General features: G+C 41.8%; 4 protein-coding genes across 4 annotated transcripts; 2 read left to right on the top strand and 2 right to left on the bottom strand.

The window, feature by feature from the left end:
• Window positions 1-1,144: 1,144 nt before the first annotated feature.
• LOC109476259 lies at window positions 1,145-9,492 on the bottom strand. Its single transcript, XM_019777144.1, has 12 exons — window positions 9,341-9,492; window positions 8,539-8,565; window positions 8,236-8,287; window positions 6,556-6,611; window positions 5,965-6,132; window positions 5,243-5,461; window positions 4,561-4,730; window positions 4,166-4,294; window positions 3,590-3,725; window positions 2,080-2,971; window positions 1,924-1,971; window positions 1,145-1,256 (listed from the first exon to the last, which is right to left on the bottom strand). Exons 1-12 carry the CDS (start codon window positions 9,393-9,395, stop codon window positions 1,145-1,147), a joined length of 2,064 nt encoding a protein of 687 aa, XP_019632703.1. The 5' UTR covers window positions 9,396-9,492.
• A 1,698-nt stretch (window positions 9,493-11,190) lies between these two features.
• Window positions 11,191-18,034, top strand: LOC109476329 (prolow-density lipoprotein receptor-related protein 1-like). The gene is made up of 8 exons (XM_019777252.1): window positions 11,191-11,295; window positions 14,434-14,535; window positions 14,714-14,910; window positions 15,297-15,477; window positions 15,875-16,018; window positions 16,336-16,725; window positions 17,171-17,302; window positions 17,755-18,034. Exons 2-8 carry the CDS (start codon window positions 14,463-14,465, stop codon window positions 17,922-17,924), a joined length of 1,287 nt encoding a protein of 428 aa, XP_019632811.1. The 5' UTR covers window positions 11,191-11,295; window positions 14,434-14,462; the 3' UTR covers window positions 17,925-18,034.
• A 1,594-nt stretch (window positions 18,035-19,628) lies between these two features.
• On the bottom strand, window positions 19,629-22,663 carry LOC109476399 (microfibril-associated glycoprotein 4-like). Its single transcript, XM_019777335.1, has 4 exons — window positions 22,026-22,663; window positions 20,839-20,946; window positions 20,322-20,591; window positions 19,629-19,923 (listed from the first exon to the last, which is right to left on the bottom strand). Exons 1-4 carry the CDS (start codon window positions 22,447-22,449, stop codon window positions 19,658-19,660), a joined length of 1,068 nt encoding a protein of 355 aa, XP_019632894.1. The 5' UTR covers window positions 22,450-22,663; the 3' UTR covers window positions 19,629-19,657.
• A 220-nt stretch (window positions 22,664-22,883) lies between these two features.
• On the top strand, window positions 22,884-25,516 carry LOC109476342. Its single transcript, XM_019777268.1, has 3 exons — window positions 22,884-23,283; window positions 23,643-23,741; window positions 24,101-25,516. Exons 1-3 carry the CDS (start codon window positions 23,018-23,020, stop codon window positions 24,624-24,626), a joined length of 891 nt encoding a protein of 296 aa, XP_019632827.1. The 5' UTR covers window positions 22,884-23,017; the 3' UTR covers window positions 24,627-25,516.
• Window positions 25,517-26,833: the final 1,317 nt, after the last annotated feature.

Below are 26,833 nucleotides of genomic sequence, written 5' to 3'. Positions count from 1 at the left end.
GTCATCAGCCTTTTTAGGCCGCCGAAAGATCTACTTGGAGAATAATGGACCCATGTCTGTCTGGCTTTACCCTTGATGCCAAACTAGTATCGGGCCGTTAGCCGTTTTCCTTCGGCAGCCAAGAGCCCTTCGCCCGCCTATCTACATTGCCGCTACGGGGGAGTTGAGCCCGAGGGGTTTGTCCGGGCCAGCCAAACTCCCCCCGGGCTAGACTCCCCCGTAGCGGTAATTTACACCAGCGGGCGAAAGGCTCTTGCGGCCCGGAAAACGAGTTTGGCTTCCAGGGTAGTCTGGCTAGACACCAGTCCCCCACGTTTCCGAGCTTTCGGTCCTGCCAGGGTACAGATGTAGGGTCCCCCCTCTTGAAGTTCGCTGGCTGTCTCTGCAGAAAAAAACATTAACGCTGTAGGCAATTTCTATTTTGTAAAAGTACTCTGTAGGATCATACCAAAGACTTTAGAAATGGAAATGCTGCTTTTTCTGCTTAGCTCATGTGAGATAGATTATGGGAAGATCAAACACACAACGCTACAAGTGGACTAGACCACGCGTTGTAGTACTTGCACAACTGTGGGGCCCAAGGGCTACAGAAATGGAGATAGGCACCGCCCTGTGTTTCGCATGGAGCGGACGGGACTCTTGGCAATTTGTGTATTGACATTACGATGTAATGACCTTAGGTTGATGTTTTTCTCATTTTCAAAACACTTATAATGGTTGGCCTTCAATTGTATTGGTCTAGGACTCTAGGTAACTACATTGTTGTCCTTCGATTGATATATTTCATCTGTTTGAAATAATAATGTCGTTGGCCTTCAACTGTTTTTCTGTCAATTTGTGTATTGACATTACGATGTACATGTAGTGACCTTACGTTGATGTGTTTCTCATTTTGCAACCACTTATGATGGTTGGTCTTCAATTGTATTGGTCTAGGTTGCTAAATTGTTGTCCTTCGATTGATATATTTCATGTGTTTGAATGAACACAATATGAATGATTAATTGGCTTCTGTTATGGCTATGGAGCTGGGAGTTCATATTGTTGTCCGTCGATTGATGTATTTCATCTGTTTCAAATAATAATGTTTTTGGCCTTCAATTCGATGAATTGGTCTCTGTTATATGACTACGGAGCTGGGAGGTCATTGTTTCTCCATGACGTGTTCGTAGAGTTGGTTAGTGTATGCGAGCGGCAGGTTTTGTTGTCCGGGGTATAAGTACGGGGGATCCTTGAACTCTGCACCGACTGTAGATCTGGATAACAAAGCAAATGCATGATGTTTACCTTCGTATATGGTCTGCTCTGTTAATTCTTACTCAAACACATTCATATATATGATGACAGGAGTATAAATCCCTCCTGCTATAAAATTGCAACATGATGTAACCCAACGCTATTTACCACGGGGACAGACGTCTGGTTTAGGTCATTGACTTTGTTTGGAGAAGAAGAGGAAGAAGAAACAGAGCAAAAACAATATGTTTCCTTCTGCGAAAGTAAACATAAAAATCAACATTACAGACTCCATGTTAATTTTCACGAGGACATACGTGTATCCCATGTCATGTTTTCAAACCTGTTACCTCATAAAAGTTTATCATATCCTTTCAGCTCAGTGCAGACCTATATGAATTACCCTTTACCAATAGACAATTCAGAATGACTGGGTTTTATGTACCGGACACAGGGTCTGATTTTCCTGTTCTATATCTGTATCGGTATAGCCGGTATAACCGCCCTTCGGCGTAACACACCAGCTTGCTGTTATAAAAGTTATGTCGCATTGATCAACTAAAATGCCAGTGTGAGTTCATGTTGGAAAATGAAGAGAATCAGAAGAAGACACAGAATGTGTGATAGTGAGTTAGGTTGATGTATATGTTTCAGTAAGGACAGTGAGGTACTACCGAAGCCACTTACTCAGTCTTTATCTCGTTGAGCGGAAGAGAGGCCTTGTCTTCATTTTGCCTGTGTTTGAAGGACGAACAAGACAATTATTATTTTATCACTATCAGTTTACATCTTCGTACGTCTTTATTTGACTTAACATTCATGGTCTAAATATATCAAGTTTACCTTGCTTTCTTCTTCTTGTAGCAGACGACAGACACGATGATGATGATGATGAGGAGTAGTGCCGCCCCTCCCGCTCCTGCTGCTATGGGAACGATGCTGCTCCTCTCGCCGCTTTGTAACTCTGACGCGGCCGGTGGTTTGGTGGTCTGCTTGCTGTCAATCCCTTTTGTCGTCAGAGGTTTCGCCGTTGGATCCTTCTGATGTGTCGTAGGCGGTGATGTTGCTACATCAGGCTTGTCGGTGACTTTCGATGGTGTTGTAACCGGTTTGGTAGCTGGAGGTGTCGGTTTGGGTTGTTCTGTAGAGGACATCATTGCTGACGTCATCTTCGTCGATGATGCCGTTGTTGTGTAGGTTGGCGGTGACGTCACGAGTGAATCTGTGTGGCCAATAGATGACGTTGACACGTAATGTGGTGACGTATATCCTCCATCTGACGTCATGTGTCTCGTGGTCGTAGTTCCTTGTGACGTCACATGTTTGGTGGTCGTAGTTCCTCCTTCTGACGTCACATGTTGCGTGGTCGTAGTCACCGGTTCAGGCGTGTCTGTGGTCGCAGCTTCCGATCCTGACGTTGTTTGTGTGGGCGACGTTGCCTCTCCTGTCGTCATGCGTTGCGTGGTCGCAGTCATTCCAACTGACGTCGGGTATTGCGCGGTTGTAGTACCAACTTCTGACGTCAGATGTTTCGGGGTCGTCCTTACAATTTCTGACGTCACACCTGACGTCACCTGTTGTGGGGTTGTAGTTTTGACTTCTGACGTCAGAGATTGCGTGGTTCTAGTCCCACCCCCTGACGTCAGAAGTTGTGCTGTCTTCGTTCCCGTTTCTGACGTTACGGGTTGCATAGTTGTCACCTGACTCGACGTCATTGGCGTACTCCATCTTGTACCTGCAATAGCAATGTTCAACATTTGAATAACACATGATTGATGGTAAGATATTTGATAAATTGAAGAATGCGCTTAAATTTGAAATGAATTCTTGCAACATCGTAACGTTTCTCATATGAAAAAATGCAAGTGCAGTCAACTCACTTTCAGAGACTTCAGTACTGGCCAAGGTTGGGTGGTCAGTTGATGAACTAGTACTAGATGTAGACATTTGAACTAGCGATGTTGATGTCTCATTGGATGTTGTTAAAATCGCAGGAGAGGTAGTCGTCAGATTCGACGTTGGTGACATCGTCGACAGCTCACCTAATATGGAGGAATATGAGATGCTGTCGATAACATGTTGCAATAACTTATAACTTGATGAAACTATCATATAACCATAAAATTTTGTGTTCGATAACTTTTGTCTAAAGCTTCAAGATTGAACTTCTACTTCATTTACTACCTCAATAGATTCACTCAAACACCTCTGGCATAATGCTGCAAGTATTGGTTAATAACCCGTTTCAGACATCAATTCAATTACATACACACTTCAATCTAGGACATATTATAACGTACCATATATTCTGATCAATTAAAAACAACAATATTGGGCTCACTAGTACATGTACATCCAAGCAGCTCCATTCTCAGTCGTGGGACGTTTCCATTCCAAGAGAGAGGGTAGATGCGCACGTAGGTCGTCAGAATGGGAGGGTCCAGGATATTCTGGGTGGTGTTTACACCATCACTGTTCGCTGGGAAGACCTTTATGATAAAATGAAGAATTACATTGTTGATATAGTAACAGGACAGCTATCTAGTGACGTGAAAACTATGACTGGGAAAACTGGGATAACTATTTTCATTGCTGTAGTGAAACACTAGAAGCTAGTAGAAACATGTACTAGTATGTGTAATGTGTTCAATATATGTGGCAAAGAGATGACACATAGACTAATATAATGTTTATTGCATTGTTTCTGTCACGTCGCTGTAACGAACAAATAAACAAATAATGAGGAATGTTTACATTTCCTTTCCCAGTGGGCGCCCATGCGAGTCCGTCTATACTGTACATGACCATCATGTATGGCTCAATTTCCCATGCAAGTTACAGTGCGGAATCGACACAAACACACAAACCCACAGTAACGCGACCAAAAACAATATTTCCGTTTCGGAAGTATACAATCGGACCTTTTTACCTTTCCCTCCCCAAAGGGTGCCCACGTGAGTCCGTCTACGCTGTACATGACCATGTATGACGTCAGCCACCCTCCCCACTTTCCCTGGGTCTGCACACCGCTGATGAAGCGGTTCGTTGTGAGGTTTACCTGAACAAGCAAAAATGTAAGCATAATTTATGATAATGTAAAATGGTCTAACTTCTTTCATGCTTTTGTTCTCTGTTTTTTTTGGGGGGGGACAGCAAAACTTAGACATTACCAAGAAAAAAATTACCATCTTTCTTAAACCATCTAGATACCAAGGAAAATATTTTTAAAGAATCTTGTGTTAGTGTTGTCTTACGTGTAGATTTAATTGCAATCTATTGTGGCATTACAAGGAGATATGGTTTTACAAATATAGAAACAAGTACCTGTAACCAGGGTTCACTATCGTGTGACAAGTTAAACTGCCAGGCTATGGGCCCGTTTAGCCTGGCTTTCCAGGCCTCGTAGCTGGGCAGCTGCGATGACGCAGACAGCTGGGCGTCCTGGATCTGTCTGCTTTCCAGGCCAAGGGCGTAGCCACAGTCAGCGGGGGAAACTAGGGCAGAAATTTTTGAGAGAAAAAAATAAGCAAACTACTCTATTTCTTCTGTCATAGAAAATAATTGACTAGTGTTGTTTAGTGTAGTTCCACCGAAGTATACCATTTGCAGCGTTTATTTGATTTGCCAAAAAGTATCAACAATAGTACACAAATTGAGAACTACTAATAGATCTAGATATGCCAGAAAGTAATTTGTGTATATTTGCTCGGCATTGTGTAGAAGAGTGACTATTAGGCCGGCCGAAAGTGATTTTATTAATGTTAATTAAAGGCAAAGCAACAGCGTTTTAGCAACCAAACATAAAAAAATTCACCTGCCTTGGAAAATTAACGAGCACTCGGAATTATTTGAGCTTCACTTGATAACCGTTTATGCTAAGGACACATTTCCAAACCAGTGCCCGGTCGGGCTGTTTGCTTGAACAAAAAACAAACATTTTTGTGTTTGTTGTCTTTTGTATCATACTTTTGATTCCTGGAATTTGGGATTGTGCCTTGAGCATTACCTGCAGATGACACTGCAGTGTACACTGCAAAGAATCCTGGGTAGCGACCGACTCGTTGTGCCCGAAATGTCACGAACATGTGCCGACCGCTCGACCGAAGTACTCCCGAAGGTGGCCGAGCTGCACACAGCGTGTCGATGACGTCACTATCGGCGTCGTTGCCGTCGTAGACTGTTACCCTGTCTGTCAGCTGGCAGTCATTTCCACTAAAGATAGAGCCTAGGAAGAACAACCATTTCTCACTAAACACAGACACGCGCAAAATTTGTATTTTGATCCATATATGATAAGATAAATAGAGGAGGACATCGTATAAGTTCCCTTCTCCTGCACTTTTCAAAAATACTTTTCTTCAAATGAAACTAAAAATACTTTTCGTTATTGTTTATTGTCTAAATCAATAAATAATCAGTAAATTAGACAAAAAGGAGATGACCACTACTTATCTACCAAATATCATTAAGATTCACAGCTTCTCGAGTTATGCTGTACAGTACAACAAGTACACAAAAATCCCGCTGCAGTGTCGTTGGAAAACGCCAGGTGGGCTGTTTTCGAACTTGACCTTCGTTTTCACAACCGCTACTAACCTACCAAATACCATGAATATCTATCCACAGCTTCTCGAGTTATGCTGTTGACATACATACATACAAAAACACACCACAGCCACTCCACCATGACCAAACTGAAAACATAACCTTCTGACGAAGGTAACAAACCTGTAAGGTTAAAGCTGGTGAAACTCAGCGCGATGTATGCCTCCGCTTGCGCAGTGATCCGCCAATCACAGCTGTCACGCGGTTCATACAGGTCCGGCCAGTTCGGGGATGTGATGTTCCCTGTGGGCTGGTTCAAACTGCCACCACAGGATTGGGTAACACTGTTTGCTGTAGGAGATTTTAGGTACGGCATTAGTTAAGGCACCTGATATAATAAAGAGATATCGGACATTTCAGACGGCCGGGAAGTATGCGATCCATTCTCGGCTTCCTGAATTCCCCCAGTGTCCCCTTGTTTCCAGCTGGCTCTCTGACCAAATTTTCACCGTATGTACTTACAGAGAGGTACCGGCCCTGCTTAGCGGCCTTGACGTAAACGTCTTTTTTATAAACTTTTACATTTAAGAGTCTGTAAATCGCCACTTTTGCCACAGCATTGGCTGTTTCTAGAATATCAGCATCCCTGACTCTGATATGCTTTTAGGTTATCAGACACAAGTTTGTATTCATGATATGGAAATGTGTTATGGAAATCATATTGCTACCTACTTGGCTCCTGAGTGGAGATACTTAATGAAGGAGTAGATGCACTTGGTAACTGAGTAGATGGCACCATGAAATGGAAGGCAGGCCAAGAACTGGAGTACCTGAAAGAGTCTCCAAATATTAGGTCCAATCATCATATAATTATAATTTAATAACGCATTAATAACTATCAATAACTTTTCAACCTGTCAATGTAACTATATAGGTGTGTGAAGCAGGTATGTTACGCTGAAGGGCGGTTATACCGGCTATGCTGATACAGATACTATAAATACGTTTTCAACCTAACTATTAATAATTTTTTAATTAGTCATCACATAACATTTCCCTTAGCTTTTGATGTCTGTTTTATGATTCTATTTTAAAAATTTGAGACGGTGCTGTCTTTTGTCCTAGTCCTAGAGAGCTCACCACATATATAATGTAGGTCATCTATAGTACCGTGTAACTAGCCTGGTTACCAAACCTATTATAGCTCCCGAGTCCTACATCCTCTCCGCATCCTCTCTATTTGCGGAGAGGATGTAGGACTCGGGAGCTATAATAGGTTTGGTAACCAGGCTACCGTGTAACACTATGGCACAAAAATTGATATCAGCAACAAGATTAGAAACATTAGAAAAATACATTATTTGACACAATAATGCGATAATTGATGTAACAGTATACTATATAATACAAAACTACACGAGGATAATTTGGGTTTGTAATGTTTTGTCATATATATTGCCGAAATGCTCTACATACGAAAGTGACGTGATGCCATTTTGCGTAGACTCCTGGTAATTCTGCTGTGCGGCTGTTTTCACAACCGTCACCACTCCCCCTGCGTTGGTCAGTCGTCCGTCGTGTATGGCAGCCCGGCATATACTGGAGTCCTGACCAATGACATTTCAATTTAACATTTAATTAAATCAATTGAAATTAATCAATATGATATTAAACTTATCGTATGATACGTTTTAATACAATATTGATGCATTCAAATAAATAATATCTGATTTGAAACGAAAAATAGTCATGTAGATTGTAACAACATATCCGCTGCAGTACCGTAGGTACCCGCTAGGAGGCCCATTATCAAACATGGCCTTGGTTTTTGCTACCCCTACCCATCCATGTAAGACAATGAACAACCGCATACAACTTCTCGAGTTATGTTGTACACATGCAAAAACAAATGCAACGCGCTGAAACAACGTGAACCATTTTTGAACTTGACCTTCGTTTCCACAACCGCTACTCACCTACTAAATACTAATCCACAGCTTCTCAAGTTATGCTGTCGACATACTTACAGACCCACACCACAGCCACTCCACATGCCCAAACTGAAAACATAACCTTCTAACGAAGGTAAAAAGCTAAAACAAAGTTTGCTTACGGTAGTGTAAACCCCTGTTCCATAGATGAAGAAAGCAGTATCACGACAGCCAGACGGACACAACACACTGTATACATGTAGGAAATATCAAAGAATTCAGTCCACGTAACAACATCATTACTTTGCATGCGTAACTAAAATATGCAAATAGCCACAGGGAAAGGTGCTACGTATATGTCACTATAAGAGGAAATCCTTGTAATATTTCACTTGGACTATATCTTTTTAAATTTCAATCTTTGACTAAGATGTTATTGTGAAAACTTGCCGAAGTGAACCAACACTTCAAATTCCAAGAATTCCTCAGGGAATGGACTTCAAAACCGATATTAATGAAATACCTGAAGGTGTCCCCAGTGATGTCATCCGCTTCTGTACTGCAGGTAACTGATTCTAATAATTCATATTAAAATATTTGTAAAAATCAAATAATGAAATCTTACTGATGTCACTATCATGTGTAATCTTAATAATACAATTAAACACTTTCATGAAAACTTTTTATACTTATGCATACTTCAAAGTCATATTTGACAATGGATGTGCAAACTAACTTTACAAAAAATTACCAAACGTTAATATTTTGTAACGGCGTTCGTTAGAAAGTTGGGCGTCTGGTATTACAAAAAGAAAAAGAAACTTACGCGGTGGTGCAATCGTTCCTCGGCACACTGAAAATAAAAATGCAAAGGTGGAAACTGCTAAAGCTGCATTATGTAACATTTATTTAAAGTGACCTTTACTTCTAGGTGTGAAACAGTGTTATTGTTTACTTTTATTGTGCTGTGGAGGCAAAACAGTTAACAGCGAATCACACAGACATGTTTACTGAAGACAGACAAAATGGAGCTAGGACATGATTAATGGGAAGGAAACAAACATCGTAAATGTTTAATTAAGCATTGTTGTGAGCCAGTTGTAGTCTGTGTAAAGGTTTGGTCGTATTTATCATACAACAAGTATACGACAATAAATTAGTTTATTGCAAGTTCCTGTCCGAAGGCTAATTGCAAATAACATGGACAATAGAACAGTGAAACAGGTACAAAATAAGTCTACAATCTACATAATAAAAGGTAATTGTCTGAAACCATGGCTGAAACTATGCCTGAAGGATTTAACTTCTCTTTCGTAAGCCATGGAATACATAATATAATGTCCCACCTTTTTCCAAAATTTGTGGGTTTTGGGCAGAAAAAAACGTCATGTCCCACCTTTTCCAAAATTTGTGGGTTTTGGGTTGTTAGAAGAAGAAAAAATTGAGGGCGTTGCAAATGCAATATATATGCTATGACAAAGAACGCATTCTAGCAGAATCATTGATTGAGACTCTGATTCACTTTTGTGAACACTTGCTCACCAAAATTTTGTGTCAAGGGATGAGTTCATTGTAATTGTACTATGAGTTGAAAATAAGTTTTGAAAAAAAAGACCATGGCATCTTACCTGACAACAGTAGCGAGGTCAACACCAACATCGATGCAGAACTTCTCCACCCCATTGTATTTCAAGATCCTTTCGCTGTCTTCTCTTCGATCGCCAGGCACTGGTTCTTTTCGTAAGGCACTGATTCTTTTCCTCAAGACGTGACGATATCATACAAATGCTCCCAGACAGTCTCCGTAACCCCTGCTTTGCCTATTGAGTCAGTTTCTGACTTTTGGAGAAGAGATGCTGTTGCAGTGAACGTTGGTTCACTGTCCAGCAGTGGTCCATGCGGGCTTGCACTGAGCAAAACTCGTTAAAAATGCTATCCGGTGTTGTTTTGCCCGGTGGTAAGCTTAGCTCTCCTACATCTATTGTTCTGTTGTGCCTGTCGATATGGCTTTAAAGGTATTGTCATGTGCGCGGTGGTTGTTGGGACGGTGCTTTAAATATAAGGCCGTTAAACTGCCATTTTTATCATGTGCATACGTCACGAGTGACGTAATTTATGGCCTCCGGAGATAGGGACTTAATGAGATTTAGACGTGAGGATGATAGCATGAAATGCAAAGAAGGCCCTTCACTAACAAGTGTGAGAAAAACACTCTGAATTACAACTTTTATTTACAAAACGCACAATTTTGGTTCATATTTGATAAAAATGATACTCAATCGAACCTTCACTTGACCAGCTAAAATGACAAAGTCGCATCAAATTAAAGCTACATGTATAACTTAAATAGCATCAAACTAAAATGTTATTGTAGAACTAATGTATTTAAACTTATTTATGTGAGAGTTACGGCTAAAAGGGGACTATTTACATCTAAATGCTTCAATATTTTAGCTTATCTGTTTTGGTAGAAGTCATTACGACCTTTACAAAGACTGGAGTCGAAATTTGGGTAAGTCCAACTTCTTGTATTGGAAGTTACAATTTTCTTTTTATATTGGCTTAAATATTTTATTCATCATCCCTTATTTAGAAGGGTAACGATGCACAAATCATCGATTAAAACATGCATATATGATGACATTAGCAAAAAAGCCAATTTATTTTGGGACCACAGTCTTTTGACCCTATGTCGTAAACAAATGAGAGGTCATTAGATTTATGGCTTTGAAGATAGTAACTTCAGAGTGGGACATACACGTAGGTTACTTCGCTGGCTGGTGTTGTTGGAAGTATGTTACGTGATAGTAGCTAGGGGCCGATGGAGAGACAAAGGTTTTGCAGCGAAGAGTGCATTTTTATCAATCGCAGACCACATCAAGCAGTATCTTGAGGTCAAAGGTTGTTGGAAGTCTGTGTCTTCCCCCGCCCCGGGTTTATATCATAGACCGTTATGTTGACACATGTATATAACTTTTTGCACTGTAATTATTTTCCCGTTTCCTTTGGCAGGCAATCGTCTATAAGGAGAAGACTGGACCAGCTGAAGACACGACCCTACAAACTTCAACCTGAGGAGGATTCTTGAGAGCTGAAGTTTAGGTTCTAATGTTTACATTCAGAGACGGAGCACACTGTCTTAGTTCAGTAAGTCCCCTTTAATTCACGTCGAAAAATCTCGCAATTCAAAGAAATCAGCACATGTGTCCGAATCAGATGCTACCTTTCCTTTAGCTGCGTCGGCTGCTGGAAGCGACTTTCGAATCGGTCGTTGAATGGGCTGCTAGCTTTAGCTATTAGATTCAGAGGGTAAAACCTATCCCGTGACAATACACAATAGGGAGAGTGACTTAATGTTTTTAAAGATAGAATTTAGGATATTGTTGACAGAACTAATCTGATTGACTAGTTCTCCCACTAAGGAACGTTATCGATCTAAATCACGTGATCAGGGAACGGCCAATGGCAGCAAAGTTGTCAATGACCGCGCGTAACTTGACTCTTTGGTTGGTCTATAAATAAGTTTGGTCAGCGCAGACGACACTTTACTACAAGGACGTTACCGGCCTTCACTCGTTCAAAAAAGGTTAGTGGAAACCTTTTAATGTCTCGTCCCTACCATTGAAGAAGTCGGCACAGCTTGGTAGTGAAATTCGTGTTTGTGAACGTTTTAATGTTATTTGAGCACATTCGTAGACAGAAAAGGACGATTTGTTCACACTTTTCTCAGAGAAATAATCGACAAGCTGACTACGTGTTAGTTTTCCCCGCAGCTGTGTTGAGAACGAGTGTTTGTTCGCTTTGCTTCTGTAGTTCAAGGCGGTTCTAAGTACTTTCGAGGACATGTTTTTGCGGTTTATGGGGAGAAAACCGCAACAACATGTTGTAGTGTTACGCTTACGTTGATTCTTGTTCTTGCGGCCATAACCTAGCCTCCTTCGCAGACTTCTAGCGAGACAGTTTGTTTCTACAAGCGGCTAGAGTGACCTTGTTCTCGGGAAAAGCTCTATCCGTGGAGCGGTCACATATCTCGCACATTGTTGTTTTGTTAAAAAAAGAAAGAAAATTGGATCTCAACTGGGGAATTTTCCCGTCAAAAGACAGATGAATGTCATACGACACTTTCCCGACCGTCGTACGACAAATATGACTCACTCATGTCGAGAAAACCCATCGGTAAAATTTAAAACAAAAACATTGGGCTTTTCAGAAATTTGAAGAAACTAGTTCAAAGAAACTAGCTGTAATGTCTAATTTTACAGTATGATGAAAAAATATTTTCGGTGTCATTTTACCAGAGAGTAGCTTTCACAGTGACATCATTGTTCCGCTATTTTCGCACACAAGAAAGCCAATTTTGGAACATTTGCCAACTGTGGAAGATATAGCCTCCACCAGACCTTTCTAAGGGGTTAGGATAGGGCCTGACTGGCCAGGGGAGTTGGTCCATGCACCGTTAGGGTTTCAAGCCTTGAAATGAACTCTACGGTGGTTAAACTTGCCTGGACAATTCTTCTCCCTATTTGGCTAAATTTGACTGTTTTTGAACCCACGTTGTTCGTCTGATGGAGACTATGGAAGTTATGCGGATGCGTAGGAAAACAGTCCTTCCTACACCTACGACAGTCTGGTAAGCTCAACTAATTGCAATTAGGCAGGCTACCAAGACACGCGTAGGCGTGGACATGTTATGGTAAAAACAAACTCATGTCGTAATAAGCATTCGGGTGACGGAATTGTTAAAAATATTTTGAAATGAACTCATTTTTTTCGCTGAATGAAACACTAACCCTTACACACATATGTATTGTCCACATTCAGTTCATTTTTTTAATGTATATGAATATAATTGTGCAAGAAAATACTGATTTCGCATTTATTTTCTATTTAATTTCTTTATTCATTTCTTTTTTTCCCATTTATTTTCTATTTATTTTATTTATTTATTTACTTATTCGGAGTTATAATAAAGAAATAAATGTAGTGTCCACATCAGTTCATATTTTATTAATATATAAATATTTGGTGGGAAAATAAAAGTACGGATTCAATCGCTATCTTCAACCGCCCGTTTTAACGTTTTCTAACCGACTTTTGAAGAACACTGTCGTATTCATGCTTTTTCCCACACGAACTCAATACCAAACCGATGACGCAATCGGGGTTACAGTTATACCGGAGCCCGTCTGAAAAAGGCGGGAACTTGGAACGAACAAAGACGGTGTTCTCTCCGGTGCTTCTGGTGTTTGTTGAGCGTTAAGTGCAAACTGAGGTAACCTACTTAGCGGGTTCGCTGCTCGTGTTGCACGGAGAAGTGTTGTGTTAAAGGCATTCAGTGCAATTTTAGGGTAGAAAAACAAAAATATTCTGAATGAGGAAATCTGCCCGATATTTACACATACTGCTACACGTTAGCACATTTCAGTCAGTATTTCATACTTTGGGTATTTAAAACGGCAGAAACAAGCCCCAAGATGAGTCCTTTATTTTCTGGGTGGTACCTAAAAACAGCCAAGGCTAGGGCCCTTCCAGTAACTATTTTTCTTTTCATCAGAATTTTGGGAATTTGGGAAAATCTGTCTGATATTGACAATTACTGCCATTTCTTAGCACATTTACGTCATCATTTCATACTTCCAGCCTTTTGAAATAGCACCAAACCAAGGTACGCGAGGAGTCCCTTAAGCTTTATTTTTTGGTACCACCAAAAATAACTCGGGTAAGCCACAGTGCATACAATACTGACATTGATATGTATTGCCATTTCTTAGCACATTTTCATATTGGAAGCATTTGAAATAGAGCCAAAACAAGCTACGTAAAGAGTTTCGTTACTAATTTTTGGTACCACCAAAAATAAATAGTAAGCCATTGCGAATACATTTGGAAGTCATAGGTTAGAAGAACAAAATGATATATTTTGTAGACAGCAAGTAGCCTCTACCAGGCTTCTGGAGGAGGCTGGAAAGAGTAGAAATTCGCCAAGTAGAGAGATAACATGACAGGGGAGTTGGTTCGCAAGAGGCAAACTGTACTCTTTTGTGGACCAACTCCCCTGACATGTTATCTCTCAATTTCTACTCTTTCCAGCCGCCTCCCGAAGCCTGGTAGAGGCTAGACAGCAAGGCGGTCACCGGTACTTGAGCTACTAGTCCTAATCAACGAATCAGCTTTCAACATTGTCAAATCAAGGTCACAGTTACATGCACTACACAGTGTTCAAAACTAGCTTTGATACGCTTGTTGGGTGTGGAGCATTGAAGCTATTCAAAACACTTCCCTGTAGAGAAAACAAAACCAACTGTTCCCTTTTCAAATCCTTCTTGCGTGTTAGTGCATTGCATGTCCCAGAAATAACCTAAACCCACATTCTATACGCTGTGCAACAACAATGAAATCCAACTCTACTTAATAGCATTGAAACCACTACAGTATACATGTGTTATGCTTAAATCTTAGAGACTACATGTCAGAGAATATATAGTTAAACCTTCATTGTTGCCGCTGACATATATTCCGTATGTAGTTTGCCGCATACATATATTCTGTACGTAGGATGACGTTATTCATACGTGTATTTAGCTTTGTTAGATCTTTAGTTGTAAAAGACCATACAAATGTCCCTGTGCTTTTTAGTAAGTCAATAAAGAATATGTGTTCCGTACAGATTATTTCTTCAGTGATCATTCCAAATGTGTACTAAGTTTTGTGTTAACTTTTCAGGCTCGCGCAACACTTTAAGAGGTCAAAATGATGTTGATCAGTTCCGCCATTTTTGTGATCTGTTCCTTGGCATTCGGACAAGCTGAAGACTACCCTACAGGTTTGTATTTCTCATCATTACTTGTCTTATTTTGGCTTGTCTGTGTGTTTGTTTATGTGTGTACATCTGTGTGTGTGTGTGCGCGTGTGTGCTTCTGCAGTTTGTGCATGCTCTACCAGAGGGCGCTTGCTGTTATGTGTATTTCTCATTACCTTGATAATCCATGATTATCACACAGTGTACATGTCCGCCCATGAGAACCAGGCCGTGTCCGTGTCCAAGGCAGGGTACATCGAGTGGCACGACCGCTTCCAGTACCCGGATGACGCTGACGTCACGCTCACCCTGCAGGCCGGAACCGGAAATAACGTCAGACTGGACTTCCTCAGCCTCAACATCGAGGGTTCTCCAGGCGCATGCGTAGACAAGCTCGAGGTCTGTACTTTTTAGATTTCAATCAATTTGGAAAGAGAGAGGGAGAAGGAAAGAAAGACAGAAAAGAAAAAGACAGAAAAAAGTAGAAAGAAGTAGAAAGATGGAAAGAGAAAGAAAGACAGAAAGAAAGAAAGAAAGAAGGACAGAAAGAAAAGGGAGGGGGAGAGAGAGAGAGAGACGCGGCCGCTGGTGTTACACCGAACGACTTCTTGCAACCTCGCCATTGGGCATCTACTAGTAACTCTAAAAAATATGATTAAAGCTATAGTAATGATGCTCCTAGCCCTACTGTACTTGGTGGCAGCGAGTTCCACTCTACCATAGTTCTAAGAAGACACCAGTTTTTGAACACCCTTTATTAATTTGAACGTAACGTTTGTTTCTAGGTGTACGGTGGAGAAGGAGCGCCCGGGCAGAACGTCACGCGGACGGTTTGCGGCACGAACGTCCGGGTTCCCGCCTTCACGTCCCGTACTGAGGAGGCCGTCCTCCGGCTGCGGTCTGACAACATGGTCCGGGGCGACTTCAGGATCCTCTACAACGTCTTCAGACTGGTCGGGGAAAACGGTAAAGAGATGTCGTATGCAAACAAAGACATGCAAATAGCGATTCTGGTATGCAAATAGAGACAATAGTGACATTTGCAAAACAGATACATTATGTTTACCTTCGCATTGTATAACCTAACAAACTACTGCTCTGTATTCTTGAATACATTTATAAACTGTATATGGTGACCAGCCTTTCCAACTCTGTGCTCACTGCAGCCAATTGCTACATAATGTAACCAAACACCATAGGGTGTCTGCTACAGCACCAGTTACCATGGTGACAGCCGTCTGATTCAGGTCACTGACCCTTTTTTGTTAAAAGACGAAGAAAGCAATAGAGCAAAAACAACCTTTTTGATTGAAATTGACACGCGTACTGAGTCTATGCCATGACTGTGGTGTGTCTGTTACAGAACTGTGCCCACGTGACCATTTCAAATGCACCAATCAGCGCTGTATCCACGAGTCGCTGCTGTGTGACGGGACCGACAACTGTGGGGACAACTCGGAGGAGTCGCAGGCCGCATGCGTCGATCCTGAACTCGCGCCTGTGAACGGTAAGCAGCATGAGCAACTTTCAGTTACAAAAAAATGTGTTTTCGTGATAAAAAACATTCCTTTTTCAAACTTCCATGTACGGAAGTATTGTTTTGGGTCACTGACCTTGACTTGTGGTGAGTTTGATTGTTTCATGTCCGAGTAGCGATTAATACCAAATTGAATTACATCACTGTGAGCTCCACTGTTCAAATTCTTTCATGAAAACCCCATACACTTCCCGGAGGTCTGAAATCGTTCTTTTCTTTTCTTCTTCTCCTTCTTTTTCTTTTTTTCTAAGCGATATGAAATATCTACCCATCATTTCCTTCCCCAGTGACGATGAAGAGCACTTGCGGCCGAACCCTTCCCATCGGCCACTCCGGTTACATCTACAGGGGTGAAAGTTCGCAGGACAGAGTTCACATCAACGCGACGGCCTCTGATAGGCGCAGGGACTGTCACGTGACCCTTGACGCGCCTGCGGGGTACAACATCAACCTCCATTTTGAGTTTCTGGACATCCAGAGGAACTTCCCCTTCAACTGTGCCGACAAGCTCGACATCTTCAACGGTCGCCATGGCAACGTGACGTCAGCTGCCAGGACTGTCTGCGGGATCGACGAGAGGGATTTCTCGTCCACCGGAAGTGTCGTCACTCTCCACGTGACGTCAGCGTTTGGGCGGAGGGGCAGTTTCCGGATCATGTACACACTCTTCCGGCCAAGTAAGTTTTGCCTGGTTTAATATGATAATCATAAAGTTGCTACCTTATAACTCTTCCATGACCTTCACTGAAAGCATGAGACATTCAATTCATCTTTTTATAATTATTTCTAATTATATTATTATGATATGAGATCTTCGACCAGAGTCAATATTTGTAACTGTTTGCAATGCTGCTTAAGAACACAGTAAACTTAAGTTGAACTTCATAGACTGAAAAAAAATATTTACCACTCTATTTCTATCATTACAGAAAACTGTATCATTTATTATATAAACGTAGCTGCAGCCTAGTGTCCAAACTTTTTAATTTTAGCAGCCGAGGCTCCTTCGTCCTCTATAAGTTCGGAGAGGACGAAAGCGACTCGGCAGCTAAATAGGCTTGGACACCATGCTAACCATTACAATATCCCAAAAATCCCATTGTTTTGCTCCTTTTTCTGTAGGCAGCGGGTCCTGCTATAACTACGAGTACCTGTGCCAGACCGACCGCCGCTGTGTCCTGTCTGACGTCACCTGCGACGGCAAGGACAACTGCGGGGATGCCAGCGATGAGACGGCAGGGGCTGGGTGTACAGGTTAGTCGTGATGCTATAGATACATGAAATAGCTTCAAAGGAGACGGTGCGGTCAACATGGGGGAATTCAGGAAGCCAAGGATTGCATGGGGGGCTTTTGGGGGCCCTCCATTGCTTCCCAGATGTCCGAAGTTTCCGATTTGTTGCTTAGGACCGCATTTGCGTTGTTTGAAGACACAGAAATATTTATGTATACCGAAAGAAAGCATCTTGTTTTTGCTCTGTTTCCTCTTCTTTTTCTCCGAACAAGTAAGGTGAACGCCCTGAACCAGACGTCTGTCACCATGGTAACTAGTGTTGGGTCACGCCATGTTGCAATTTTATAGCAGGAGGGATTTAGACTCTTGTCACCATTATGAGTGTGAGTAAGAATTAAAAGAGCAGACCATGTGCGAAGGTAAACATTATGCATTTGCTTTGCAAATGTTACCTTTCTAGTTCTGACTTTGCAGAGAGTGCCGGCTCGGCAGGACTGGGTGTTGCCGGGATCGTGGGGATCTGCCTGGCGGCCGCGGCTGTGCTCTTCATCCTGGTCGGGCTCATGGTCTACTTCAGCGGCACCATCAAGGGCCGCATCACCGCCTGCCTCACTACGTCACAGACGTCGTACGACCCCAAGTAAACCCATATCCATGCGCCAGTTGGCTAAAATTTTAAATAAGTGTCAGTTTTCGAAATAATTCTCAAAATGTTTTAGACTTGAAATAATACCAACTGGTGTCTCAAAATTAGTAAAAATAGTATCAAATATAAAAACTGAAACATTTAAATCTCTCGCTTTTCGTAAAATATAAATTTCCCCTTTAACACTTTTTTTTAGTTTCTTGTCAAAGCTAGTACCGTCCAATGTTCGCCTTGCTTTAACAGCACAAGAACTAAAAAAAAAACAGATAAAAGGGTGGATTTCCTTTCAGACAAGGAAAGAGAACACATATTGCTGTACCCATGGCATGGACCATTAGAAAATAAGACTGCGTAGGTCTAAGAATGTCACTTTGAAAATCGCCCGGCGACTGGAGCCGCTTGTCGTAGAGGTCAGAGCAAAGTGCTGAGTGTTTTGAACAGGAAACACTAGCTCTTGTTTACAAACCACTGATTTCATGGACGCCATTATCTATTTAGTTTCAAACGTTTATTTTGACTGGAAATTGTTTCACAATGATTGAAACGTTTTATCTACTGATTTCTTTACCTAAACTGTTGGTACAATATCACAAATCATCCAGAATATTTTGCTTCAAAGCCGGCGATCGGGTGTGCCAGAATTTTAAAAGTCTTGCATCTGTGTTTTCTCCACCGTTTGCTTAGCAGGTGGCACCTGTATAGTTTATTTAGCTATTTTATGGAGTAGATAAAGTTTCTTTCAGTATAGATAATATAAACATTAATGACGTAGTGCGGTCCGCAGGCAGACCGCTTGGCGTTTGGATTAATTGCGTTTCTAGGCAACGCCAGTGTCATAGTATAAAGAATCGTTGCTTTTTCTCTTTTGCACACACCAAAAAAATACATTAAATCTTACCATGACTCTATGCTTGCGTATTTGCATCGTGTAAACGCTATATGCGAATGCTTTACATTTGAATGCGCATCTGAATAAAGGAGAGTCCTAGCAGCAAGAATTCTGTGTATTTTATTAGACCGGGACGGGAGCCGATACCAACTTCGCATCACCTTTGACCCGTTGCACACGTCACGTGGTCTGAGCTATCAAGCACTCAATTGTACTGAAGAGGACAAAATGGCTTGTCGAAAATTCAAATTTCTTTGCGGTGGAACAAAATTAGTTAAATTCCCCTCCATAAAATAGATTGTACAAACAACCTTTTTTCTGTCAAGTTAACACCGACGGTAACAGGAGAAGCTTAGCAGAGAACCTTTGATAAGTCCAAACGTTACTCATAAAAAGCTTGCTAAGATCATAAAATGTGTTCTTTAAGATCATGAAAATAAACAAAGTGTAAAAGCCTTTGTGCGAATTTACGTTATCAGACTCGTTAACCTAAATCGGTGGAAGTAACGTGCTCACATTGTACAGTAACGACCTGCTACTGAAAATATACAGGGTTCAGTATCATGTAAACAGAATACGGGTTATTGCGCGTGGTCCAGTTTGTTAGTGACCCTGTTTCGGAAGCAGAAGGTCAAGGATTCAAATCCCGTCCGTTGGCACTCATTGAGGCTTGTACACTATAAAAAAACCTTTATATTCACGTACCCAGCGAAAAGAGGCACTAGAATGGCAAATTTTATCTTGAACGTTACATGCACTGTTGTCAGTTTCTGCTAACAAAATATATTTTCGGTGAGGTGGTAGTAAACTGGCTCAAGATAAATTAATGTTTTATATTTTTTCTAGCAGTGGGCAAAGTTGGCGGGTCGTATTTTCATTTCGGCACTCTTGACGGAATAGAACATGCCCTTCCACTGTATCCACTCGATCCCGTCCCCCCTGCCGACGTGCTTCCCCCGAGGATGGTACAGTCCATTCAGGTTGCTATGGTGACAGCTGCCGTACCACCAGCCACCGCGGAACCGGTCTGCACATGCGCTGGGGTCCGAGTCGTTGTCCCGGTCGGTCGTGCTGAAGGGCCGGCCGTTGTGGTAACTTAGCGCGTCTCCTGGACATGGAAGGTCAAAGGTAAGGGCTACTCTTAAATCATGACAAACAAGAAACTGCAAATCCACAGGCAGCAGCTAGGGGGCCAAAACTTAATGATTCTTCTGTCATGAAAGTTAATATATTTTGGTATAGTTACTCATTTAAACTTTTGTTTCAATACAAAGACCTAGCTTCGACAAGTCAATTTGCAATCTGATCTTCTTCAATAGACTGACCCAGTGAGACTTGTCACGTGGCTTGCTGGATACCTTTGACCCAGTGTTGACGTCACGCTTTCGAGAAGCCACGTGACAAGTCTCACTGGGTCAGTCTATTGAAGAAGATCAGAGTGACTGGTCTAGCTCTAGGTTTATAGAATAATCCTTTAATATCGTTGTCTTAAAGAAAGCATGTTACCTGCATTGCCACTATACCATCCAAGCCTTAGAATATACTTGTCACTTTCTGGTTCCATGTGAAAGTAGGCGTACTGCGCATGGGCACGTCTATCGTCCCAGTCCGTTAGGGTCACCTGCAGCTCGTGAGGCTGCTGTGACGTCAGCAGTCGGATCTTTTCGTTGCCCAACCAGAACTCGCCCCGAACGTTGCCGAAGCCCCGTCGGTAGTCGCCCCAGTTCCGGAAAAAGTCGACGGAGCCGTTCAGACGACGATGGATAACAGTCCAACCTATGGACGACATGGAAGACATACATCAGTGAGCTAACCGCGACGGGGGCCGACATCGTTTACCAGATACCTTTGACCCAGTGTTGACGTTGCACTTCTAAGAAGCCACGTGACAAGTCTTACTGGGTCAGTCTACTGAGGAAGACTAGAGTGACTGATGGAAAGCTCAAGGTGAGAAAATTTACCTTTTGTGTTGGAACAAGTATTTTTCACATTTTTGTATCATTTGAAAGTGTACAAAACGCACCTCCGCCGCTGTCGACCATGTCGCAGTACACCGGAAATGACGTAGTGCCCAGCTGTACCGTGTACCGTCCGTTCACAGTGACACCCTGCCGGTACATACCGGCACAACCTAAGCAAGAAATTTTACATGGTTAAATATATCTTTCTTTCCATCCCAACACATCATTTTTTTAAATTCCAAATATAAAAGCAGTTTTCAAATGATTTTTTAGCCTTTATTATTAACACAGCAATAACTCAAACTCTGACAATATATCAATTGATCAATCATTAATAATTCTTGTACGATAATTGTAAAGTACTATAATTAATATTTAACTGACATGGATCATAAATTTATGTCATTCATAGGCTAGCTGTACTAAACAATTAAGTTTAAAAGCTATGGGAACGCTTCCAAAAATCAAACTTGGCAAAAGACTTTGCACACTTAAATTTTAAGAGGCAAACATTGACGGTTCTGTGAAACTATCCATGTGTGTGTAGAACTCTTGACCCTACATTTTTACGCTCGCATCAGGAGCGCTGCTCTTACCTTATCAGCCAGCTGCTCTACTAACAGTGGAAGGACGTGTTTAACGTTTATAACAATTAAGATTAAACTTCAAAGGGCAACTTTAAGATATCTCGGGCTATTCTTGAGTAAGTGCCGTGTTCTTAGTATCTTGGAGTCAAGTAGGGCCCACACATGAAGGAGGCATATCCGCACTACAGGCAGCTGGCTGCGTCTGGTACGGGTTTATACCGGATCTGCACGTGCACCATATTCAGACCTCTCTCCTTTTGACTACTAGTATTTCTCTTCCCCTCCTCTCTCTTTCTTTCTTTGTCTCTTTCTCTCTCTCTTTGGTGTGTGTATGTGTGTGTGTGTGTGTGTGTGTGTGTGTGTGTGTGTGTGTGTGTGTGTGTGTGTCGTGTGTGCATGCGTGTGTGTGTGCTGTGTGTGTGTGTGCGTGCGTGCGTGTGTGTTGCTGTGTGTGTGTGTGTGTGTGTGTGTGTGTGTGTGTGTGTGTCAGTGGGGGCTTTGCCTGTCTCTCTCATTGCAATATGCTACGCGCGCGCGCGCGTTTGCTGTTTTTGTTTGTTTATGTGCGTGCGTGCGCGCGTTAGAATGTAAGTGCGCCTCAAACCCGTTCACACAAAGTCAACATCAAAATGAAAGAAAAAGAAACCATCAAATATCCTTACCTACGAATCTCGACGTCGCCGAACTACGGTCTTCGGTAATCCTCGACACCTCGTCGGCCTGCCGAGCGATCCCTCCGGAAGCCGAAGTGTTGCCGACTCGCCACTGTAGCTCCATCAGCAATTTACCCTGCTCCTCCGCCATCTTCTCCATCTTCTCAATCCTCCTCGAGTTCTCGTTGGACTTTTTCTGCTGCTGTTCTCGTGCGAGTTCCAGGTAGTTGATCCGCATGTCTATGGCTGGGTCTGACGGGCACATCCTGTCGTCTTCAGGGACTATGAAGGTGTAGGTACACCGGCCTTCTCTCACCGCGCGCTCGAACATGTTGAACCCATAGTGTCCACGGGGGACGTCGTTTAAAGTACTTTGAGAACGGCATCTGGCAAGGAACAACAGTAGCAAAGCAAATAAGTGATTCCGAACCATATTGATGGTAAAATTGCCAATTCCGGACGATATATGTTATTATAACAGTCTAAAACATTTTAGAATCGTCAGAAGTGAAATGAGCTTGATCCGCAAATGCTGGATATCTAGGTAAAGGCTGATTTGAAAATGCTCGACGTTCTTAAAGCAAACTTTGAAAATAGGAGGTTTTTGATACGGTAGGTAGGCCTCACACGTCACAAAATGCAAGCTCCGTGATTGGCTAACATCATCACAAGCTCTTTGTCGATTGGTGGAGACCACAACATCATGGAATGCTTTGCGAGGAGCGAAGAAAGATACAGCTAATAATAGCTGGGAATAGATAGCAGGGCTCGAAATACCACAATATGGCCACCGGTGGTCAAAAACTACCCGGCATTCTTCAAGGTATTACCATAACCGTAACTCTAAAACCAACCTTGACCCTAACTATAGCCCCTAACACCTAAACTCTCACGTATGTGTTGGCTCAACACTAGCGAAACACTTTAGACTAATCAATAGCGTTATACTTGGCCATGGCGGGATTCCCCTTACGTCACGGTGCCACGTACAGTACCGCAAAATGGCGTCTGAACTAGAACTACTCAAGTCCAACAGGGAGGAACTTGTGAGAAAGATTCGTTTGGTTAAACCTTTCCTAGACAGGCTACTTCAGCACGGTGAGATAGTTGAGGAGGAGTACGACACTGTTCTGGCAGAGAAGATTCCACAAGACAGGGCAAGAGCTCTTCTGGATCTTGTGGGGGCGAAGGGCGGCCGAGGGGCTTTTCGCCATTTTCGGGAGCACTTGAAAAAGGACAACCCAGAACTAGAGGAAGTGTTGCACAGGTGCGTACGTGCATGTATAGCCTTAGTAGATTTAGTTTTCTCATTTTAGTCCAACTTTTTTCTTAATTGCAAGATTTTGTAGACTATCTCTAGTAAGAAAGGGCCAGGATGTTTGATTCTTAGCTTCCGCGAATAAGATCATTCTGAAGGCACTGTAACGTTGTGACAATTAGAGAACTATTGGCTTATGACGTCGTATTAGGTGTAGAATTTCGTACAAAAACTTATATGGTATTGTAGAATGTAAATGCGATTAAGAATAAGATGGCGCAGGCGAGGGCGATGGCGCAGTAAGTAAAGAAGTGTTTGTGTGAGAATGACGTCAATGTTTACATAAGGTTGACATGTTCCGTGTCTAGGTGTGCAAAACACAACCTGCGGTACAAGCTGTACTGTGAGGAATGCAGGACATTGTTGTGCCGCACTTGTCGTTCGGAAGACCACAAACAAGATCACAGGTAAACTTTTGTACCTGATACTTGGATACAATTGTGGTTATGGTGACATAGTTGGTCTCCCTAACATCTTCTGAGACTGCAGGGCAGTTTTTGTTTAAAAATCTTTGAGGAAGGATAACTCAAGGATAACTCCAGTTTTTAGTACGAATGTACATGTAGCTTTACCTATGCTTGACATAATTAGATTTTTTCGTTAATTTATTCAAGTCATGACCTCCTTTGCATAATTTAGGAGGAAGTGCTAGAATAGCCTTCTCAGGTAAGGCTGTCATTGAGTGGAAAATATGATCAACTGATATGATCCATGATAGAAATAAATTGAGGGTCTTGGAATCCTTGTTCATTTTCTTTTGCTACAGGATTTCATCAGTAGTCGAAGATGCTGATATCATCAGAAGGGATGTCACGGCCTTTATGAGAGAGAACAGGAAGCTGCTGAAAACGTTCAAAACATCTAGTAATGGGGAGGAAGGACGGCAAAAGTTGCTCTTCGACATTGAAACGAGGAAAAACACACTTAAGGCAATGTTTATTACGAAGATAGAGTCGGAATTTGAATGGTGTAGGAATCAATTGGGTGCACGTAAAAGAGATGTGAGTCCAGTAGGTAGCATCTCCAGCATAGCAAGTTCCACAATGAGTGACCTATCTACCAGCTATGCCCCAGAAATTGAGTCCACGCAACCATTGAAGGCTAGGACCCCGGAACGTAAGTTTCTTCCCCGCAAACCCCAGTTTCATCCTTACGAAAGAAAGGATTCGAAAGACCAGACTGAGGCAACTACATTTCGCCCCCCTTCTTCTGTTTCACAAACTAACGGTAACACACCAGTCGTTATTCGACGGCGCCGCCCTCAAAGTCAGGAATATTGTATGCTATCGTAACGTAACAGTGAAAGGCGGCAGCCAGTTTCCACTCAACCCAAAGTGAGCTTGATTAACTAATGCTCAATATGCTACATGCATGAAGTATTTGCAGGATGTAAAATCTATCCCTCACTGTAAAATGGGGCTAACCGAAAGCAGTACAGTAATTCCGAAAAACACACTGAAAGATACAGGTTCAATGTGCCAATAATGGTGTAACCATACTTTAAGACACAGGGGTCCGGGCAAATAAGTCCATATCTGACTAACAAGCTAGCAACATCTTCTGCCTAGGCAAGACATGGTTACAATTTGCACCCAAACCTCCCAAGATTCTTCTCAATCCAGGCGTAACAAAATGGCGCTGTGGTTGACACCTGTATTGATATTTATAATGTGATAGTCCACGATAAGTTTAGAATTGATTCCAATCTTGATTGTCGCCAGTTACCATGCACTTAATTCTGCACATGCAGCACATCAATGTGTCCAGTTTGACCTTAAATAGTTTCACATGGAATACAGGTAATTATGTTTACCTAAGGAAAACATATTGTTTTTACTACGTTTCTTCTTCCTCTTACTCTTCTGTTGCAAACACTAACCTCTGACCTGACCAATGACATGATTTGTTGACGTCTGTCACCATGGTGACTGGTGTTGGGTTACGTAATGTTGCAAATTCATGGTCTGCTCTACTCCATGTATGTGAATGTGTTTGAGTAAAAATTAACAGAGCAGACCATGTCCGAAGGTAAACATTATGCATTTGCTTTGCAAATGTTACTTCTCTAGTTATACCTAAATTACCAATGTTTTGTGTAAATAGTGCAATTTATTCCAGTTCTCAGATGTATATATTAACCAAATGTATACTGAAACCTTCAAGAAACATGTTTTGTGTAAATAGTGTACCAGTTCAAAGATGTAATAGTAATATTTCACACTTTATGAATATATATATTTCTGAAGACAGAAGAGAACTTGGCAAAACTAAAAATGGTGTTTCTAGGAACATGTTGTTTTTTCAAAACATTTCCGTTTTGATGATCTGAGAGGAAAGAAATTGTATAAGTACAGCAGGTAACTGTTATATGCAGAAAAAAAGTAATATTTCGAGCCCTGGATGAATCTATTCTAAGCTAAGAACAACCCAGGGCAAAATCAGGTCAAGAAGGAACGGAAGCGAAATAAAAATGGCCGTTGTGTACTAAACATGCAGATAAGCCAAAATAAAGGTCCTCTGGCGGACTCACTTTAACGGTGAATCACTTGACTCTTAGTGTGTGTGAGGAAACATAAACCAGATGGACTCATTTGGGGAATGAAAATAAACTGGGCATTTGAACTTCCGAAGTTGACGAACGTGATTTGACAATTAGCTGTGGGTCGATGTATTATTAAAGGACATTAAAAAATCCATAAAAACTTGTGGTAAGTGTACAGGCTTTCAACATTTCAGAGTATGAAAGTTAACGTTCTCGAGCTCGATATGTTTTCAGTTTTTTTTGGCTTGATGTCATACTCCGCACATTGCAATCTGAGGGCACTTTTATACGGACACTTTACAAGTGAAACGCTGCAGTTTTGGTTGAACCGCTAGGCCTGTTAGTGTAGTAGGCCAAGTCTTCAATAGAGACAGCGGATCTAGACTATAATATTATTGTGTCTAGAAGTCATTCTCATTCTAAGAGACCAAAATCGGTCTAAGGCCGAATTTTATCGGATGGTTTGGTCTGTCAGTACAGATATTGGAGACCATAGGTGACCAAAAAACTTGTAAATGGTCAATTTCTAACTCTTTGGTCAGTTTCTAAATCTTTCTAGATACTATTAGTTAAAGTTCAACGTCTAATAGCCCACGGACTCTGGAAGAGCTTAGACAAGGTCGATACAAACTTTCTACAGGAGTCCAAATACTAGTACGCCTTACTTTGTCTTAGGGCGTAATCTGAACATACGACATCGCCCGATCTCTGATTGACCAATCAGCGCTCGCGTTACTCCCCGCCTCGGCACGGTGTTGCGTAATGCGTTGTGGATCAAACACCGATTCTTACGTACCTTAACTGTTGTGAGACGCTTCTTGAATATTCGGCGCTTTCGGAAAAGGTAAGAATGTCGTATTTTCTTTGTGGTGACATTTTAATCTATTCTGCTAAATTCGCCAGTTACACGTATCAAAAATAATCTGTGGACAATTAATTTTGACATGTTAACTCGCG

The sequence above is a fragment of the Branchiostoma belcheri genome, unplaced genomic scaffold (genome assembly GCF_001625305.1).
Source record: "Branchiostoma belcheri isolate BF01 breed outbred unplaced genomic scaffold, Haploidv18h27 scaffold37, whole genome shotgun sequence".
Taxonomy (NCBI): Eukaryota; Metazoa; Chordata; class Leptocardii; order Amphioxiformes; family Branchiostomatidae; genus Branchiostoma; species Branchiostoma belcheri.
Note: the sequence above shows the minus strand (reverse complement) of the source record. Positions and strands in the feature narration are given on the sequence as shown.

Excerpts from the sequence above, each read along its gene's own strand:
- LOC109476259 (XM_019777144.1), bottom strand. The coding sequence starts at position 9,395 with ATGGGGTGGAGAAGTTCTGCATCGATGTTGGTGTTGACCTCGCTACTG. Across the intron at positions 4,731-5,242 it reads CACTGCAGTGTCATCTGCAG|TTTCCCCCGCTGACTGTGGC; the intron begins GTAATGCTCAAG and ends TTTCTGCCCTAG. Across the intron at positions 3,726-4,165 it reads CACCCTTTGGGGAGGGAAAG|GTCTTCCCAGCGAACAGTGA; the intron begins GTAAAAAGGTCC and ends TTTATCATAAAG.
- LOC109476329 (XM_019777252.1), top strand. The coding sequence starts at position 14,463 with ATGATGTTGATCAGTTCCGCCATTTTTGTGATCTGTTCCTTGGCATTC. Across the intron at positions 14,536-14,713 it reads AGCTGAAGACTACCCTACAG|TGTACATGTCCGCCCATGAG; the intron begins GTTTGTATTTCT and ends ATTATCACACAG. Across the intron at positions 15,478-15,874 it reads CAGACTGGTCGGGGAAAACG|AACTGTGCCCACGTGACCAT; the intron begins GTAAAGAGATGT and ends TGTCTGTTACAG.
- LOC109476342 (XM_019777268.1), top strand. The coding sequence starts at position 23,018 with ATGGCGTCTGAACTAGAACTACTCAAGTCCAACAGGGAGGAACTTGTG. Across the intron at positions 23,284-23,642 it reads CTAGAGGAAGTGTTGCACAG|GTGTGCAAAACACAACCTGC; the intron begins GTGCGTACGTGC and ends TTCCGTGTCTAG. Across the intron at positions 23,742-24,100 it reads GACCACAAACAAGATCACAG|GATTTCATCAGTAGTCGAAG; the intron begins GTAAACTTTTGT and ends CTTTTGCTACAG.
- LOC109476399 (XM_019777335.1), bottom strand. The coding sequence starts at position 22,449 with ATGGTTCGGAATCACTTATTTGCTTTGCTACTGTTGTTCCTTGCCAGA. Across the intron at positions 20,947-22,025 it reads GGCGACGTCGAGATTCGTAG|GTTGTGCCGGTATGTACCGG; the intron begins GTAAGGATATTT and ends TTTCTTGCTTAG. Across the intron at positions 20,592-20,838 it reads CATGGTCGACAGCGGCGGAG|GTTGGACTGTTATCCATCGT; the intron begins GTGCGTTTTGTA and ends TGTCGTCCATAG.